The sequence below is a fragment of the Citrus sinensis genome, chromosome 4 (assembly GCF_022201045.2).
Source record: "Citrus sinensis cultivar Valencia sweet orange chromosome 4, DVS_A1.0, whole genome shotgun sequence".
Lineage (NCBI taxonomy): Eukaryota > Viridiplantae > Streptophyta > Magnoliopsida > Sapindales > Rutaceae > Citrus > Citrus sinensis.
Genome location: NC_068559.1, coordinates 7,000,123 through 7,017,833, shown reverse-complemented (window position 1 = coordinate 7,017,833; position 17,711 = coordinate 7,000,123). Strand labels below are relative to the sequence as shown.

Below are 17,711 nucleotides of genomic sequence, written 5' to 3'. Positions count from 1 at the left end.
GCTTGGTCCATATTTATTTGTATACTCAAAATTTTGTGTTTAATGATAATAAAAGAAAAAAAAAGATTTCTGCTAAACTTGAAATAAATTAAAAATTATGTTTCACAATTTTTTTTTTCAAATTCACATAAATGGTGGGTAAGGGACAGGGTGGGTAGCATGTCTTCGCATTTTAACAAATAATTTGCTAACTTCCATGTTACAAGAAGACAACGTATATTATATGATCACATAAATTATTACTTTTATAAATACAAAAATTAGATAAATGGCAGTTAAAAATAATAATAAACCAGTTATGTTAAATTATTAATTAATTAGAAGCACAACAATATAGTCAGAAAAAAAAAGTGAATAAGAGACATAATGTTTAGAGAAAAATTTTATTCAATCTCAAATGTATACAATAAAGAGTGAAGACAGTCTTTTACAATGATACAACCATAAAGTGATAAGTAATAGATCATAATTATAAGAGATAATAATTCTTAAATTAGGGAGATAATGAGAGTTATAAGAGTGGAAAGTTGCTTATGAGGAAATAAAAGGTCGATTTGATGAATATTTACATAAATTATAATAATTTCATAATAAGTTTGATTTTTCATTTAATTAAAAACATAATAATTGGGGTTCATTTTAATTTCAATTTTTATAGTCTCTTTTATAAAAAAAAATCGATCATTTATGTAATTATATGATGTTTTTAAATAAAAAAATAATAGGTTAAAATTCCAAATAAAATATTATTTGTTTTTCCATTTTCATGTCACGTGGCGAATAGAAAAGCAAAACAGGTCGCGTTCGCGTCCAAGGTCGAGGCGCTACGTTCGCTTTGATCGGCCGGCAAGGCAAGGTAAGAGCCAGCATATCAAAGCAAACAAGCAAGCAAGCAAGCCACGTCATCAGGTCTCATAATTAAAAATAAAAAATAAAAAAATTCCACCAAAAATTTTAAATTCAACAACAACAAAAATAATTCCATTCTTTCGCAATTCAATTCCCTGTCTCTGTCTCTGTCACAATAATAATAATAATTTATTTTTGCATGGCCGCGCCGAGGCCGAGGTCAACTCGGTCAACGTCTCTCCGGGACTCCGACAAGCTCGAAGGGACCGCCTGCTGGGACGCTCTCGAATGGACCAAAATTGAAGTCTCTTCCTCTCTTTCTGTTCTCATTTTCTTTTCAATTCTAGGGTTTTAGTTTTAGTTTTATTTTTATTTTTTTTATTTATCTTTTTTTATTAATTCTAATTTTTGTTTTTTGTGTTAATTATTGGCAGCCGGTTACCAGCTCCGTATCTCACGCTAATCTTGATTTGTTGCTCGACGCTGAACGAATTGTAGTTGAGGTGTGCGCTTAGTTTCTTCAGTTACTGAGGGTTCAATTTTGAATCTTTGTATTTAATTATACATTTAGGTGAATTATGAATATTTGATTGCTTGTTGATTCTTGGTAATTAAATAATAGTTAAATGAGGTTTGAGGACCTGTCTAGAAATTGTTATACAGATTGTGGGAGTAATGATGAGTGGTCAAATCCTTTTTATGAGCCAAATGGCATTGTGAGAAATCCTTTTTAGCTTAACGAGACAACGATGATACTTGTTAAAGGTTATTGGAATCTTTGTCTCTGTCGTGTGAATATTTTGTTTTATTTTACACGTGTTTGGTGTAATCAATCCTGACAGAGCATGAATTAAACTGTATGTTTATGGTAGGAACATATAAAAATTGCCTTTCCATACAAATACATCAAGTGAGTGGTTGGATTTCACTAAGAATTTGTTACGATATAAATTAAGGGATTATATACTAAATCCAATGCAAATTGTGGAGGTAACGCGTGATATCTTTTATGAGCCAAATGGCAATGCGTGTCCTTTTAAGCTTAATGAGACAGCGTGTGTTGCATTATATAAGGTTATCAGAATCCTTTTCTCGCTCATGGTAATTGTTCTTTTTTTTTTTCATATTACACTTGGTTAGCCTAATCAATGTTTACTGATTATGGAGAAAACTGTATGTAAATGTTAGGAACATATAAAAACTGTTTAATCTATAAGTACAGTGAGTAGTTGGATTTTGCTAAGTATTTGTTACAGTTTAATTACTTGATTGTTCTTTTAAATTATATGCATAAGGTGTTAACTTACTTTTGGATTATGTTTTCAGGGATATGGTGTTGTTCTTGTTAATACAGATGAGGCAGGTACTTTGATAGTGACAAATTTTCGAATTCTATTTTTGGTAAGTGCAGCTTTTAATTTGCAAAGTGAATTTGTTTCTTATGTTTTAATGCATTTAATTGTAATCTGCATTGCATATATGCATGGTGAGAGAAGTGATAGTTTCTGTATTTTGATGCATTTTTTCAATCATTTCCACATATTAGCATGCTAATTTAAGAGGGCAAAAGGGGACGTTATAGCAGCTCATTAAGTACAATTTTTGTGTGTGTGGTAATTTGGCCCTTTGGTTTTTGTTCTTTGTACACTCCCCAACCTTGTGTCGGGAGAAAACATTCAAAACATTGTAATAAATATGAAAAACTCTGTACTTGCACGATTATCAAACTAGTATTTGCTTCTATACCGATGACTTAAACAATTAACCATGCCAATCTATTTAGCTCTCATTGACTTTTACTGTTCTGTTTTCACTGATATCAAGTGTTCCATGTAGAGTATGCATTATGATGAGATTTTAAATAAGGTTTCTTTGAAGAAGAGTTAATAAAAAGAGACATGTGATAATAAATGTAATCAACATGTTACATGCTGCCAGGATGCAAAAAATTCAACTTCTATGGAACTTTGAGCGTATATACCATCTTTTGTTCTTCGAATGCATGACTTCAGTGTGAAGTTATTTCTTGGATTTTGTTGTATCTTCAGTATATTAAATGATGCTTTGATTTCCCTTTTACAAGAGTGAAGGAACCAGAAATATCATTGCACTTGGCACAATACCGCTGGCAGCTATTGAGAAGTTGAACAAAATGGTGAGCTTTTTGCTTCAGTAACCCTTTTTCGGCCTTGCTCATGGTAATGTTTGTGTTTTGTTGGGAAACTGCTGTAGGAAATTAATTCATTTAGTCCTATCACCTGGAAAGCCTCTTGACATAGTTATTCTGTTCTTTCTCTAATCTGATCTCTAACAGTTCTTCTCTTACATACTTCTCATTTCTTTTACCTCAATTTATTTGAGTGGAAGAAACGTCAGAGAGACTGTGACTATAATTTCTACTTAAAGAGATTCATTTTAATGGAGATACAGCATGACAATTGATTTGGTAATTTTTGGTGCATGACACTAATGATAGTGGTAATTCTTGGTGCTTTGGCCTGATAAAAAAGGGAGTGTAAGGGAGAGTTATGTTGGTAGGATTTGGTTGATAGGTATTAGAAGAGTATGTGACAGGATCTGTTATGTTCTGCTTTTTGTTGCTTTTAGTCACGGTGATAGATTTGAGCTAGAGCATTTCTTCTGTTCCAATAAATTAATCAAGTAAAAGAAAAATGCTGCAGGAAACATTTGCATTTTCTCTGGTGCAAGGGAAGTGAACACATAGGGTATTTAGATTTGAGATGTCATGAGCAAAATACCAACACACTGCATACCAAATTTTGTATGGTTGGCTGTGGTATAAGAAAAATTGTGATTTAGAATTTAGAAGATGGAAAAAAGAATCTAGGGTTTATGGTCCAACCTGGGTTAGCAGAATTCCATTTGATCCTTGTGTAACGCCTAAACACTTTTAAAAAAATACATGAAATTATAAAGTGGCTGGTTTTTTGGGCTGGAGTTTTATCAGCAAAAGGATTTGGAGGTTTGGGGATCTTATGGTTTCTATTTGTTGGAAGAGATTAAGTTTTGTAAGTCAATTGCAGTAGTTTGTTTTGGTCAACCATCACGGTCATTGGAATTAGAGAGTTTAAATGGCTCTTTTCTATGTACTACTGATCTTATATATTTCGGTTTTTTCTTGTTTGTTAAGCTGAAGCTGTAATGAACCTTGCTGGTCTCTGTTGATTTGTCGGCTGGTTTGATTTTACACGTGAGTGCACAAATACTCAATTCATGAAGCGTGTCGATTATGTTTTTTGTTTTCCAATGTTAATTTAATTCCCTATCTCTCAAGAGTAAGAAAGAATGACCGCCACCTTGCGTGCAGCTCCTTTGTCGATGATGGATGAAGTTGTGTGATAATCACACAATACTGACTCTTCACTTAATATCTTTCGCTACTTTGACTCTGGCCCACCATTGTTTTGTTGGTGGTGACGTCATCTGAAGTGATGACGCTCTAAAATATCATAGGTCACCGTCATTATTCTTTGATTAGATTGATCTATCATGAATGTTTATCTGTTTTTAAATCACTTAGTAGGCTGATTATTCAATGTTCATGCTCATGCTTAAATGAATGTTTATTAGAGTGGAATATACATATATATATATATGTATGTATGTATGTATGTATGTATGTATGTATGTATGTATTTATGTAGCTTCAATGGATGTATGTAGGCCGTGAAGATTCAGTCAACCCCTCGTCAAACTGACAAGAATCCTTCACGACGACTTCTCCAAGTCATTGGTATGTTTTTCAAGAATGCAAATCTCTTTTTTATTTGCTAAATAATTATTTTTACATAATTAATGAGAATCATTTGAAGGCTTTGTTTGAAGATAGGAGTTGAAATAGATTTGGGGATTTTTAATTCAAGTTTTACCATCTGGGTTCTGTAGATAGTCTGTATGTTTTATTAACTGTATTAATTCTCCTTCTCTGTAGTTAATGATCCACTTATCATGAATGACCCTAATTATCAAATCTATTATCCAATATTAGGTTTCAGTTGACAAGTGAATCAGAACGTAATATTAACATTAATGAATATTTTATGTTAAGATATGATCTGTTGCATTTGTAGATACTACGAGCGTTTCTTTATCATGCTCATAGTTAAGTTGGTGGCCACACTGGCAGCTGCATGCTGCTAAGTGGTTATGGGAGTCATTTGTTTTTAAAGTCTTGCAAAGAACTAGAACAGTAATGGTCTGTATACGTAGTTGCGATAAAACGTTTGCATCTCAACTGACATGGCATGTGATGTGGTTTCATTGGATTGCTGTGTGTCAAGTGGTTATGCACCTTCTTGTTTCACTCTTATGTGGTGATTTGTATGAGGGCCATGTATTTGCATCAATTGGGATACAAACGTTTTTCAACTTCATAAATGTAGCACTACTCAGTACTAGAATAATTTCAGTCTAATAGTCTTTGGCCAATCTTTCTTGTACTTTGGCTTGTATATTGTATAAAATTAGTTTAATAGAACTGTTCTTTTTTGTGATTATAGTAATAGCTCCTCTTACATTTTGCAGGCAAAGATATGAGAATTGTTGTCTTTGGTTTCCGCCCTAAAACAAAGCAGGTCAATTTTAAGTGTCTTAGTTCTTGTAATTACCTGTTTATTTATTTGCTCATATTCACATTGTTGGCTTCACAAATTTGACTTACCCTCTAACATTTGGTTGATATGTATGGTATTTCTCTTTTACGCCATGGAAGAATAAGACACCTGTGAGAGGCTTTTGCATTGGGTTCCACATTGTGTAAAGAGATTGAATAGTGTCCTTAACACCCAAATGTGTAGCCAACATGAAAACTTCCATCTACCTAAGTCAGTCATGTTGGGAAGCTTTGGTTGAGATTTGGGCTCAAGGTCCCTGATGGCTTGAAGACATAGAAAAATAACTAGCAGCTGGGAGAGGATCTCCTCCTATTACACTTTTACGTCCAATTTAATGTTGTTAATGGTCAGGATGAGTACTTATACTATAGATAAAATGTATGATGATCTTATGCATATTTATTTTCAACAATAATGTTAGTCATGATTTAGGATTTGTTGACTCTTCAAAAAATTTTAATTTTTAACTAGTAACAACTTGAATGCAGTTGTACTGCAGTTTTACATTTGGTTTTGTTATATGATAGGATTTAGATATAATTGTGGTTAGAGATTTTGGCTAATTAGAAACCAAAAAGCAAAAGTTGTGAATGTGATTACCCCATGGTGGAATGAGATTGTTCTACTTTAAGCTTATGGATTGCTGGAGGGGGTGGAGCGATAAGGATAAGTAACTTCTTAGAAAGATCATAGGATATCAATGCTCGCTCTTTTGAGTGCTAATGTTCGCTTACAAAGATATTCACCTATTGTGCATCCTTCATTGTAGTAAGGGGTGTGTGCCTTGACTTCAAATCATGTTCAAATTCAGTCTAAGGTTGTTGTGGCTTGCTAACATCTTTTAAAGTTAATATTCATTACAAAGGGTGTTCTGTTATAGTAAAACTATACCTCTTTAAATTGTGGATGACATGAAAACTGTAGTATTATGTTGGTTTTTTTCCCTTGTACATTCAGGGGACCTCAAGGATTTTGTTGATTAAATTATGTTAAAATGCTTCAATATATTGAATTTATACTCTTGTTATATGTTAACTTTCTTCTTTATTAGTCCAAATTCCAGTCCTCATATTAGAACTATATATTTTACCAGAATTTGAATTTTTGAACTTCAAAAGAAAAACTTTGCTATAGTATATTATAGATTTTGACATTTTGTGGAATTTAAGAGTGACTGGTGCAGTTACATGGGCCCAACTTCACACTCTACATGTGGCATTTTAAAATCAACATCCGATATGTTAGCGGTTTCTTGCCTATTATTGTTAGTGTTAGGACTGGCTTGCTGCTTAGCATCAGCTGTACTTATGTCTAGTCATGAGAAATCATTATAAATTCCATTTTAGTATGCTGATCATGCTACTTGTTTTCTTAACAAAATAAAGAAAGATGTTAGTGATTTTGTTATATGTGTAAATTTTATATTATGCACCAGACATAACTAGTGCCGTGATTTTCTTTTTGCATGTGATAATAAATGATCTAGGTTAATTATTAATTTCACAGAGGCGTGCTGTTTATGATGCATTAGTGAAGTGTGCAACGCCAGCAAGAATCTGGGATATTTATGCTTTTTCATCTGGGCCTTCCAAATGTGTTAATACCAACCCAAAGGTGCGGTTATTGAATGAGTATTTTCGTCTTCTTGGAAAAAGTTCCAGCTCTGCAACCATGGACATGATTGAAGAGGGTTCATTTACACTGTCAAATGAGTTGTGGAGAATAAGTGACATAAATTCCACCTATACAATGTGCCAGAGTTATCCATTTGCTTTGATTGTTCCAGAATGTATTATGTAAGTATTGGAATCCTTTTTATCAGCAAAAGAAAGAAGGAAATGTCTTTGTTCCAGTAATTTTGTGGGTTTACTTTGTATGCAACTAAGAACTTTGCTTAATTGCTGATGCTAGTGATCAGGAATTGCTCCAGGCTTCCTCCTTTCGTGCACGGTATCGATTGCCTGTAATTTCTTGGTGTCATTCTGGTATGCAGAAAATTTATATGTTTGTTATTTTTTTTTTTTATTTTTGTAATCATTGCCATACTCATGTCTTGATATTTGGGGTGAAAATAGGAACTGGAGCAGTCCTTGCTCGTTCATCTCAACCCTTAGTTGGCCTCATGATGAATATGAGAAGGTAGGTTGAAGTCTCCACTTTAGACTCTTGGTCCTCTACCATTGAATGAATGCACAATGGAAACACACAAAAGGCAGATTGTAAATGGTGTTTACATTAATTCAATTGTCAAGTTATGTCTTTAGGCTTGGCAATTGAACAATTTACTTTTTTTTGACACTCTTCTAATTTTGTTCAGCAACGCTGATGAAAAGCTTGTTGCTTCCCTATGCACGCAACTTGCTGGTGGAAAGATGTCACGGAGGTAAGCTTGTTCTGTTCATCTTTTTTGGTTTTTGGGTTCAGTGCTTGTCGTTGTCATTTTTCCTTCTCTGTTTGGTTCAATTCTGACCTGACCTTTCCTAAGGCTCTAGAGTTTCTTCAACAATGTCATGCACATCATTTTATTGAAATGTGAATAAACATTCTACTAAATATCAATTTCCTTCATAATGGATGTGATTTTCAGTAATAAATGGTAATTTTAATTGGATATGTTATATACAATCTATATATGAAGTCCATCAAGTTATGGGAGCAATTTTTGGTCTTTTTCCTTCTTTACGGAACTTCTTTCTTAACACCAAAGAGCATGGTTTTTAAAGTGGGCCTGAATGATACAACTTATGATTTGTAAATATCAATTTGATAGCTATGATACTCCTGATGATAAATTAGTATTTTTTCCTCTGTTATATGTATTTGATGTTGAATAAATCATTTTGCATTGGCTTTTCTTTCGTTTTTAAATTTTTGTGGTCCGTTTCCAAATCTAATGTAAAATGAGGTTGAACTCTTTTCATGGGCTTTGTTTCTTCTAATTATTCTTCTTCTCAGGAAGCTCTATATTGCTGATGCAAGACCAAGAAAAAATGCTTTAGCAAATGGAGCAATGGGTGGTGGCTCAGAGTCGTCTTCAAATTATTTTCAATCTGAGGTATGTCAAAGGTTTGAACTGTTCAGTAATGGATCTATTGACTTTTGAAGTTACACCGTTTGCTAATGATATTTCCCTCTCTGTTTATTTGTTATTAGATAGTCTTTTTTGGGATAGACAACATTCATGCAATGCGAGAAAGTTTTGCACGGTTGAGAGACTACTTAGACACTCATGGCACCACATCGTCTGATGGAATGTCATCATTCTTGGTTAGTCGTGGGACCTATGAAGATCTTTTCTTTTCTTATCTTAAGTTCTTTTAATCGGTGTCACGAATGCTGAGAAAAAAAAAGTTTGCTTCTGACATCAGCCGCAACATGCTTGACACAAATTTATGAAGAGCATTTGCAGTTCTAGGAACATTATTACCTCACAGTTCCTCTCATGTTGAGTTGGAACCTTGTCACATTACTCGTTTATGGTATTTTTAATTTGAGTCATTTGCTCAGTGCTCAGTCTGTATAAAATGTTCAAATTCCTCAATTTTTTTTTTTTTTTTTGAAAGTGTTACAAGGTGGATATCCTCAGGTTGAATTGTTAAGGTTTTTTAAATGTCTGTCTGCTGAACTTTGGATAACTGTTATCCTTGGAACATCTGTTTATGCTATTTTCCAATTTTATTGACAGAGACATGGTGGTTGGACATGGGGTGGGGGCAATCTAAGCAGTATGTCAGCTTCAGTATCAACCCTTGGAGACAGTGGTTGGTTAATACATGTTCAGAGTATCCTGGCTGGTTCAGCTTGGATTGCTGCACAAATCGCTTTAGAATCAGCTTCTGTGCTAGTACATTGCAGGTCGGAAGTTTTTTGATGTCATAACTTCCTGGACTGGTCATTACTAGAAATGGATAAAAATATTTCAGTTTCTGCTCAGAAAAGTTTGACATTTTGAATTTTTAGTTATGTAAGCTTTGCTTCATAACAACTATAAATACTTAAATAAATTCTTGATTGGCTATTGAGTCATATTTCTAGATATATGCAATTTTTAGATTCCTTATTTCTGGTTTATATCATATATGCAGAGACAGGGTTAGGTTACATTTATAGAATTTTCTATTTGTCTTGGATGACAGACAGGATGATTTCAAAAGGACCACGTCATGTATCATTTCTTTATTCGTTTGTTTATTTTCTTTTAAGCTGTTTTTATCTGAAACTCTGGTCAGCAAGGTATAATGACCAATCCATTGTTTTCATATGTGAACTTGGGAGGGCTCTTTGTCAAAAATTGTGTATTTTTACGTAGGTCTACTCCAGGAGTTTTTCATGGATTGCTGGCAGCAATCTTTGAAGACTAAGAGAGGCAGATAAAAATCCAGTTCTCAAACTGAGCTTTAGATTGGAGTGATTACGATGATGTTAAAGTTGTCTATGAACTTGTGTAATTAATAGCCCGTTTGGGAGTGTGGTGCAAAGCCCAGCTACTAAAGGGTTTGGTAACACTTGTAGCTGGGCTTTGGTAGCTTAGCAATTTTTTTTCCCAAACACACCCTAATTTAGATTGAGTTGAGTTTAATCCAAATGACTTTTTATTCCACCATTTAGAGAGCTGCGAGATAGAGAGAGCAAGAGACAGGAATTTTTATTGCAATTTCGCCTACTTCTGTAATCAGGATAGATATTAGAGATTTCCTGTTTGAAGTCCTAGGTAATTCCTATTTTGATGTGTTAAAGATTAATAAAATGAAAACGTTTTGTTGACACTCAACAAAATGGAAAATTTGTATTTCAGGTGTTTCCCTGAAATTGGCCTTTATTGGCCTTTTTTAACATTTTTGTATTTTGGTGTCTAACATGTTCATTTGCCTTTGTGTTATGCAGTGATGGTTGGGATAGAACAACTCAGTTGGTTGCACTTGCTAATTTGTTACTTGATCCATACTATCGAACATTCGCTGGATTTCAGGTACATTTTTATGCTTGAAACTTTAGCTCTTATTGGCAGTCTTAAGATCGTTTTTTCTGATGTTTCTGCCAAGATGTTCTTAAATAATCTAGTATGAAAGGCAATGTGGGAACTCTTTTGTTGCATGCATAGGTTTTTTGTGGACCTTTTAGTTTATTTTTTTCCCATTTTTATTTTACTGTCTCAGAATCAAGTGTTAGCATTGATTTTTTTTTTCTTTGCTTATTTTTATTTTCTTCTTGGGTTGCTGTACCGTTCTTATTTGTCTTATCCATATGAGATGGTAACTTGGATATCATTTGCCTTGCTCTTCAGTTATGCACTCAGTGTGATGCGTGATGTGACTCATAAATTATAAAATCTTTTTTCTTGGTGCAGGCACTTGTTGAAAAAGATTGGCTAGCATTTGGCCATCCATTTTCGGATCGTGTGGGAATGCCAACCCTCTCTGGAAGTGGTGATATATCTTTTGAATTATGTAGGCAGTCCTCTACTGGGAGTTTTCCGTCATCACCCATGCGCCAATCGTCTGGTTCATTAGCACCTCAAGCTTCTGGTTCTTCTCATGCACAGAACAACTATTCTCCCATATTTTTGCAGGTTCTTGCATTAATATTTAGTTTAACTATTGAGTCGTTAGTAGAATCTTCATTTAATTAATATTTTCAAAATTCAGAAGCTTAAACCGATAAGGGCCTGAAAAACAAATCTTAACATTTATCATGTGAAATGTTGACTAAGATGAGCTTGCAGATGGGCTTAGATACAGGAGAGCTCGAAAATGAGCCAAAGAATTGAAATTTAAATAATTAAAATTGAGTTTGCACTTGTGGAAATTTAACTTGAGACATTATCTTTTGATACCATGTTAGAGAAACCTTTTGACCCAAAAGCTCAAGTTCTTGGCGCACTTCATTAAGTAGCTGCTCAATCCTGTGTAAACACTAGCTTGCCTTGAGGTCCTGACCCCTCTTCCATGCCTTTGGCTCTACTGTGGGAGGACTTCAGCTTTCTTGTTGTGTTATAAGTTTGTCTGATGAAAAATTAATGATCTGGTGTGTGAATTTGTTTCTGCAGTGGGTTGATTGTGTTTCACAATTGATGCGGATGTATCCATTTGCCTTTGAGTTCTCGTCGGTATGTATTTTCTTCTATATGTGAAATGAATTTCTTATTCTGTAACATATCCCATCATTAAACTTGAATGTGCTGGTGAAATGTTTTCTTTCTTTCCATTTTTTTCCCCCTTCTCTCTTCATTGTTTCATATCCTTTCCAGAGAAAACCAATTGTTGACTTTTCTACTCTTTCGTATCCAGGCTTTTCTGGTGGATTTCTTGGACTGTGTGCTTTCTTGTCGCTTTGGAAACTTCTTGTGCAACAGGTAGTTTCACATTAATACAAGCAGTGGGGTGGATCCTATTCCAATAAAAGCTGTGGTAACTGGCATGCATTTACTTCATCTGTTATGACTATTGGGATAACAGCAGGACTTAGCCAGTAATTTGTCCTCAAGAGCTGCTTTTTTAAGTTCTCTCTCTTTTTCCTTTTCTATTGTTTTTCCTGCAGTGCGATGGTTTTACATGCCCAGGGGCTTGGTCTTTTTGATTAAATCTTTAGTTAAGGGAAATGAAAAGTTAAATGGATACAAGTCTGAGGTTCAAATCTTTTTTTTTGGGAAAATGACAAACACACCCCCAACGTTTAGGTAAAGGGACAAAAACCCCCCTAATGTTTCAAAAAAGACATTTACACCCCAATTTATTATAATTTTACCATTATACCCTTCTAGCATATAAAAAAAATTATTAGATTATCCAATTTGTCTATATATTGTTAATAACATTATAAATAGACAAATTGAATATTATAAAAAAATTATAAATATACCCTCATTGCCCAATTCCTCTATTTAAATTTTTATCAATAACTAATTTTCAAAAAAGATATCTATACACCTAAAAAAATTGTAAATAAATTATAATTTTAAAAATAAAATTAGTTATTAATAACGAATTTTATTTAAACTTTAAACTTGTATATTTAAAAATTCTCCACTTGTCAATCATTTAAACTTGTACATTTATAACCAATTTTCTATGTTATTTATTATGGTATTAATAACCAATTTTATTTACAATTTTTTTTAAGTGTGTAGATGTCTTTTTTGAAAATTGGTTATTAATAAAAATTTAAATAGAGGAATGAGGCAATGAGGGTATATTTATAATTTTATTAACAATATATAGACAAATTGGATAATCTAATAATTTTTTTTTATATGCTAGAAGGGTATAATGGTAAAATTATAATAAATTGGGGTGTAAATGTCTTTTTTGAAACATTAAGGGGGTTTTTGTCCCTTTGCCTAAACGTTGGGGGTGTGTTTGTCCTTTTCCTTTTTTTTTTTTAATTTTTCCTCTTTCGAAGTAGAAAGGATGAGAAAAAATTAAGAATTCTTGATGTGATTATTACATAGTGGAACTGTTATATTTAAAAGCATAATGGTCTTTTGTTTTTGTCAATTAAAAAGAAAAATTGCTGCAAAAGTTATAGAGTTTGAGAAGGATTAAGAGTATAAATGATACAATTTGTTCAGAAGGGAGCATTAACAAACTATACAGATAAATCTAAAGTATAATGGATTAAAAGGTTGTATTTTAAGTTAGCTTGTAATTTTTGTTAAATTGACATCATTATGTTTTTAGCTTGTCAGCATGGTTTGGATGTTTCTTTTACTTCATAAGTATGTTGTATAATCTCAGGAACTACTGGTCAAAGAGAAATTTTGCTACATTTCATCCCCTGAAGTTGCTGTTTTATTAATGAACATGTATAACTGGTACAGGCATTCTTATGAATGATGTTTATATTTGCTGGTGCAAAATCAGCTTGTTTACTTATTTTTTCCAATTATATAATATTGTAGCTGTATGGAAACATATACAAACAAATTGGAATGGAACAGTTTAACTCTCATGGCACTGCTGAGAAAGTTTTTGAATTATCTGATTTGTTAGTCTTAATTTTCAGTGAAAAGGAGAGGCAGCAATGTGGTGTTGCTGAAGCATGTGGGTGCTTGTGGGCATATCTGGCTGATTTGCGTTCTTCGGCAGGAAGCTCTCATGTTCACTATAACCTCTTTTATGATCCGCTGAAACATAATGGTCCTCTTTTACCTCCGGCTGCGGCTTTAGCCCCAACTTTGTGGCCTCAATTCCATCTGCGCTGGGCTTGTCCCACCGAAGCCCAAACTGGGGAGCTTGAAGCACAATGTAGGGACATGGCCATAAAGTTCTCTGAACTGAAGAAGGTAAGGAAATTTTTCCTTCTGTTCTACAGGTGCAATTTTGTGTTGTACTAGACAATATGGATTTAGACAATTGGAAAATATGAATTTTACCCTCCTTTCGGGTGATAGACAACAATAAAAGGTTGTTTTCTATTGGTTAATGGAACCCCTCACTTGTTCATATTATCCTAAATGACAATGAACTGACTGTCCTCGTCTTTTTTTTACTGTAATTGAATTATAGAGGGTCTGTAAATAGTATTCAGTCGATTAAAATTCCTGGCAGGCAAAAGAGTTAGCGGAAAAGAAAGCTAAAGAAACCATGATTGCTATGGAATCACAAACTGCAGAGTTAAGAAAGGAGAAGCAACTCAGGAGCAAGGCTGTGAATGTAGCCAGTAGGGCCAGCAAGGAAAGTGAAGCCATAAATCGAGCCGTTCAATCATTAGGATGCAAGGTTCAATTTTCTAGCAGTGGTGATTGTACCGTTGACTTTGAAGGTAATACAACTGAGAGTCCACTGAAAATGTCCGCTTCAAAAAGAGTATCTGATGGCAGTATACAGTATGATGAGAAATCAGATTTCTCTGTTTCAGTCACCGTAATGGATGATGTTGTTTCCAGCAATCCAATTGGCCGGGTGTGTGAAGCTTTGTGTCCATTACGCACAGGGGATGGGGGCTGCCGTTGGCCAGATGCTGGTTGTGCTCAGCTGGGCAGTCAATTTGTTGGACTAAAAGCAAACTTTGATGCTTTTGATCGGCTTTCTATTTATGATAGTTATTTTCAGTCTGAATGATATTTTCTGGATTTGAGCTACACATGAGTTGAACCATCGGCTTTCATGTCTAGCTTAATGCTTATTCCTAAAGCATCCAAAGATTCCCTTAGGACTTTCTGTTGGTGGAAACATGAAGGCAATTCATGAAAGATCGACCCTTACTTTTTGGATGGGTCTCGGATTTGTACAGAGGAAATAACTGTGGACTTGGAGCAAGAAAACTCAGAATAATGCACTCGGAAGTGGTTGCAAATTATAGTTGCCCAGGTTCAAATATATTTTCATTTAGATTCAAAAATAGCATGTTGCATAGCCATTCTTTTCCGGAATAAAATTGGTTTGTGTACAGTTTTATGAGTAGTTAATTGCTGTGACAAATGTTTTGACAGCATCCATGTACAACAAACTGATTTTGATACAGTTTTGTATTTAGAAAATAAGCTCCCTTGAGATAACTTTCTATATCTCTTTTTGTTAATGCTTTTGACATGTGGGTTATGGCTTTTGCTTCGTTTAAGTGTTATTTCATCTCAAACAGGAGTAGAGACGTTTTAGTTATTTTATCAGCGTCTTTAGTCTAGTGAGTAGCGAATCATTAATCCTAGAATCATTATGTACTTTCTCAGTCCAAATTAATCAAATATTGATCGGATCGGATTTGATTTGATCGCAACTTAGAAAAATTGTTAACTTTTGTTATCGAATATGGGTTTACTTTAGCTTATAATAGTGCCTATAAATGTAATATAAAAAAAAAAAAAATTCACATCCATTTCATTTTAATTATGTTCTGGTTTCAAAATTTGTTCACTTTTTAGATTGAAGATAAATTTTGTTCTTGACTCCCCAGTGCAAGGAGTAAGTGCGACTGCTGATGGTAATTAACCTTTTGGGTTCCTTTTTGGTGGTGCCTATTTCTTGCTTGGTTTTTGTTCATCCATGTATGCCTAATTAAAATTTCAATAAAAATACAGAGTACTTATTTTATGCACCTGTTTAAATGAAAATTGCAGTATTGTCAAAATTTGAGAACGACAAATAATCAATGCATAATAAATAAACGAGTTTAGCTAAGCCTTGATTACAACAACATGTTCTTCAACTTCGCTAACAAAATCAAATGCATTTCGTTCATTTCCTTGTAAAACTTTCACAATATTACCATTGCCGTCAAGCTTAACCGCCACAAGATCTCTTTCAATATTTCGTCTTTTAGTGTCCAATGCAACCCGAAAGTTTCCTTTACACTCCATCTCGATGTTGCCTGGAAATTTCGAAAGCTGAGCAAAAGGTTGCGGAGAGAATGTAACTCTCTCAACTTGAATCCAAAATTTTAAAATCTTCACCGAATTCGATTCAGCAACTGGTAGGAATGATTTATCTTTGTTTAGGGTTACACCATTTGGAAATGCTAGGCCTCTTTGTAGGACTGTCAGCACTTTGCTGCAAGTATCGTATCTCAACAACCTCCCACTTCTATCTCCACTATCGATCAACATAGAATATTGCCTCCTTTGAAAGTACATGCTGCTGCCAATAAAATATACAGCTCCGGTTGACACCGGATACAATAGATGAGAAAGCACAACGTCACACACTTAAGAAATCACAAGCTCACCACCACAGCAAACAACAAAAGGATACAGAAAAATTCACCACCTAGAGTTGTTAAGCTAAGGATACAGAGCCTAAAACACTCACCACTCAATGGAATCCACCAAAGAGATACAGAGTTTGATAATAGCTCAAAGTTCATTCAATTTCCAAAATTAATCTCCGTCCTTTGGTTACAACTACATAAGCTTAAATAACTTTCTTGGAACAATCCTCCAAGCATAGATTTACTACAAAGAAACCCTTCAAATAACTTGACTTTAAAGACCAACATTAAAGCTAGACATTAATAAAGCATTGGTATGCTTAAAACACAACAAAGAACATTAAAAAAAATCTAAGTCCCGAAATATTCTTCTTGACTCAAAACTGAACAGTCTGCACTTAACTGATCATAACTTACTGTAGAAAACTCCAAATTTAGATTAGTAAAATTCATTGGAAAGCTAACAGAAATATCTTTCCAATGATGTATGGCTCGAAAATTAATTCGATCTCATACAGTACAGTTTAATTCCCAAAGATGCCCCTTCTGCACAGAAATTCTGCTCACTTGATTAATGTAAGAACTTGAGCTGCACTTGGTATAACTTGATTACCAAATATTTCAAACACTCCTGTGTTACCGGTAGTGGTATCAATGCACAAAGCATTTGTAAAGCAAAAAGAGATTCAGCTGAAGAGCAAGTTGTTTCGCTGGGCCGACGACCATCAATCCAAAGTATGCATCAGCTATGTACAAATCACATGTTACACGGTTGAATTTAATGCCCATTGGCAAAGGTTTTAAAGTTGTGTTGGTCGAGACATCACATATCTTCCGAGGCCGCCTAATTAAGCCAGATACAAATTTGAAATTCCGCTAGCATAACTGAAGAAAATGCATAAAAAATTCCTGTAAGCGCAAAGAATATGTATGGTGAGACTCTTATTTCTTTTTCCTTTGTTCCATTTTCTATGCCATTGTAATTATCATATGAGTGAACATTTGGGTGAAACTAAAGCTGCTTGAGGTCTATATATAGCTTAGAAATTTAACAACATTACTAGCCTGTATGTGATGTTGCAAGAATCGGACATAAGAGAGTGAAATGCTATATATCTATTTAGAGAGTATTTTGACAATAAAACGACTATTTATTAATTTGTTAGAGTCTCACCTAGAGTTTTTTTTTTTTTTTCTTTTTCAATCTTAAAGGACCCTAAGAATCTCTTCTTGACGTTTAATTTGCTATAACAGCACAGGAAGCACTGTAAAAATGCTACCCTAACAATAACCTTTGCTATACATAATAGGACAACACAATAACGAGCGTGCATGTAAATTCATGCTATAATACAATAATATAAATTAGACACACACACGTGTATATAAACAAATTCTTACCTGTATGGAGTGGTAGTGGCAAGTGGTTTGTCATATGGTGGAACTAGCATAATAAAATAAATGAATGTTTCAAAACTTATAATTAATTATTATTAATGATTATATATTATTGGATTTAAATAGAAAGATTTGCCATTCTTCTTAGTATTAGTAGACTCTCACATCTTACAAAGCCTAACCCTTATC

The 17,711-nt window shown here is 33.9% G+C and overlaps 2 protein-coding genes across 5 annotated transcripts in view; one reads left to right on the top strand and one right to left on the bottom strand.

Moving 5' to 3' along the window:
- Positions 1-799: 799 nt before the first annotated feature.
- Positions 800-17,711, top strand: part of LOC102608799 (phosphatidylinositol-3-phosphatase myotubularin-1-like) — a 77,553-nt gene continuing 60,641 nt past the window's right edge. The window contains exons 1-19 of one of the 4 annotated variants that reach the window (XM_052440288.1): positions 800-1,153; positions 1,284-1,352; positions 2,176-2,250; positions 2,933-3,004; positions 4,534-4,603; positions 5,395-5,444; positions 6,990-7,279; positions 7,395-7,468; positions 7,559-7,622; positions 7,801-7,866; positions 8,439-8,538; positions 8,637-8,750; positions 9,169-9,338; positions 10,368-10,452; positions 10,831-11,052; positions 11,530-11,589; positions 11,771-11,835; positions 13,217-13,293; positions 13,485-13,606. In XM_052440288.1, the coding sequence (XP_052296248.1) occupies positions 1,049-1,153; positions 1,284-1,352; positions 2,176-2,250; positions 2,933-3,004; positions 4,534-4,603; positions 5,395-5,444; positions 6,990-7,279; positions 7,395-7,468; positions 7,559-7,622; positions 7,801-7,866; positions 8,439-8,538; positions 8,637-8,750; positions 9,169-9,338; positions 10,368-10,452; positions 10,831-11,052; positions 11,530-11,589; positions 11,771-11,835; positions 13,217-13,277 (1,812 nt within the window). In that variant the 5' untranslated portion in view covers positions 800-1,048 and the 3' untranslated portion in view covers positions 13,278-13,293; positions 13,485-13,606. Of the gene's footprint in view, positions 1,154-1,283; positions 1,353-2,175; positions 2,251-2,932; positions 3,005-4,000; positions 4,061-4,533; positions 4,604-5,394; positions 5,445-6,989; positions 7,280-7,394; positions 7,469-7,558; positions 7,623-7,800; positions 7,867-8,438; positions 8,539-8,636; positions 8,751-9,168; positions 9,339-10,367; positions 10,453-10,830; positions 11,053-11,529; positions 11,590-11,770; positions 11,836-13,216; positions 13,294-13,484; positions 13,765-14,029; positions 15,003-17,711 lie in introns of those variants that run through there. The other 3 variants (XR_008054330.1, XM_052440286.1, XM_052440287.1) reach the window with 3 other exon arrangements.
- LOC127901947 (protein STRICTOSIDINE SYNTHASE-LIKE 10-like) lies at positions 15,489-16,269 on the bottom strand. The gene has a single exon (XM_052440292.1). It carries the CDS (start codon positions 16,048-16,050, stop codon positions 15,595-15,597), a length of 456 nt encoding a protein of 151 aa, XP_052296252.1. The 5' UTR covers positions 16,051-16,269; the 3' UTR covers positions 15,489-15,594.

Excerpts from the sequence above, each read along its gene's own strand:
- LOC127901947 (XM_052440292.1), bottom strand. The coding sequence starts at position 16,050 with ATGTACTTTCAAAGGAGGCAATATTCTATGTTGATCGATAGTGGAGAT.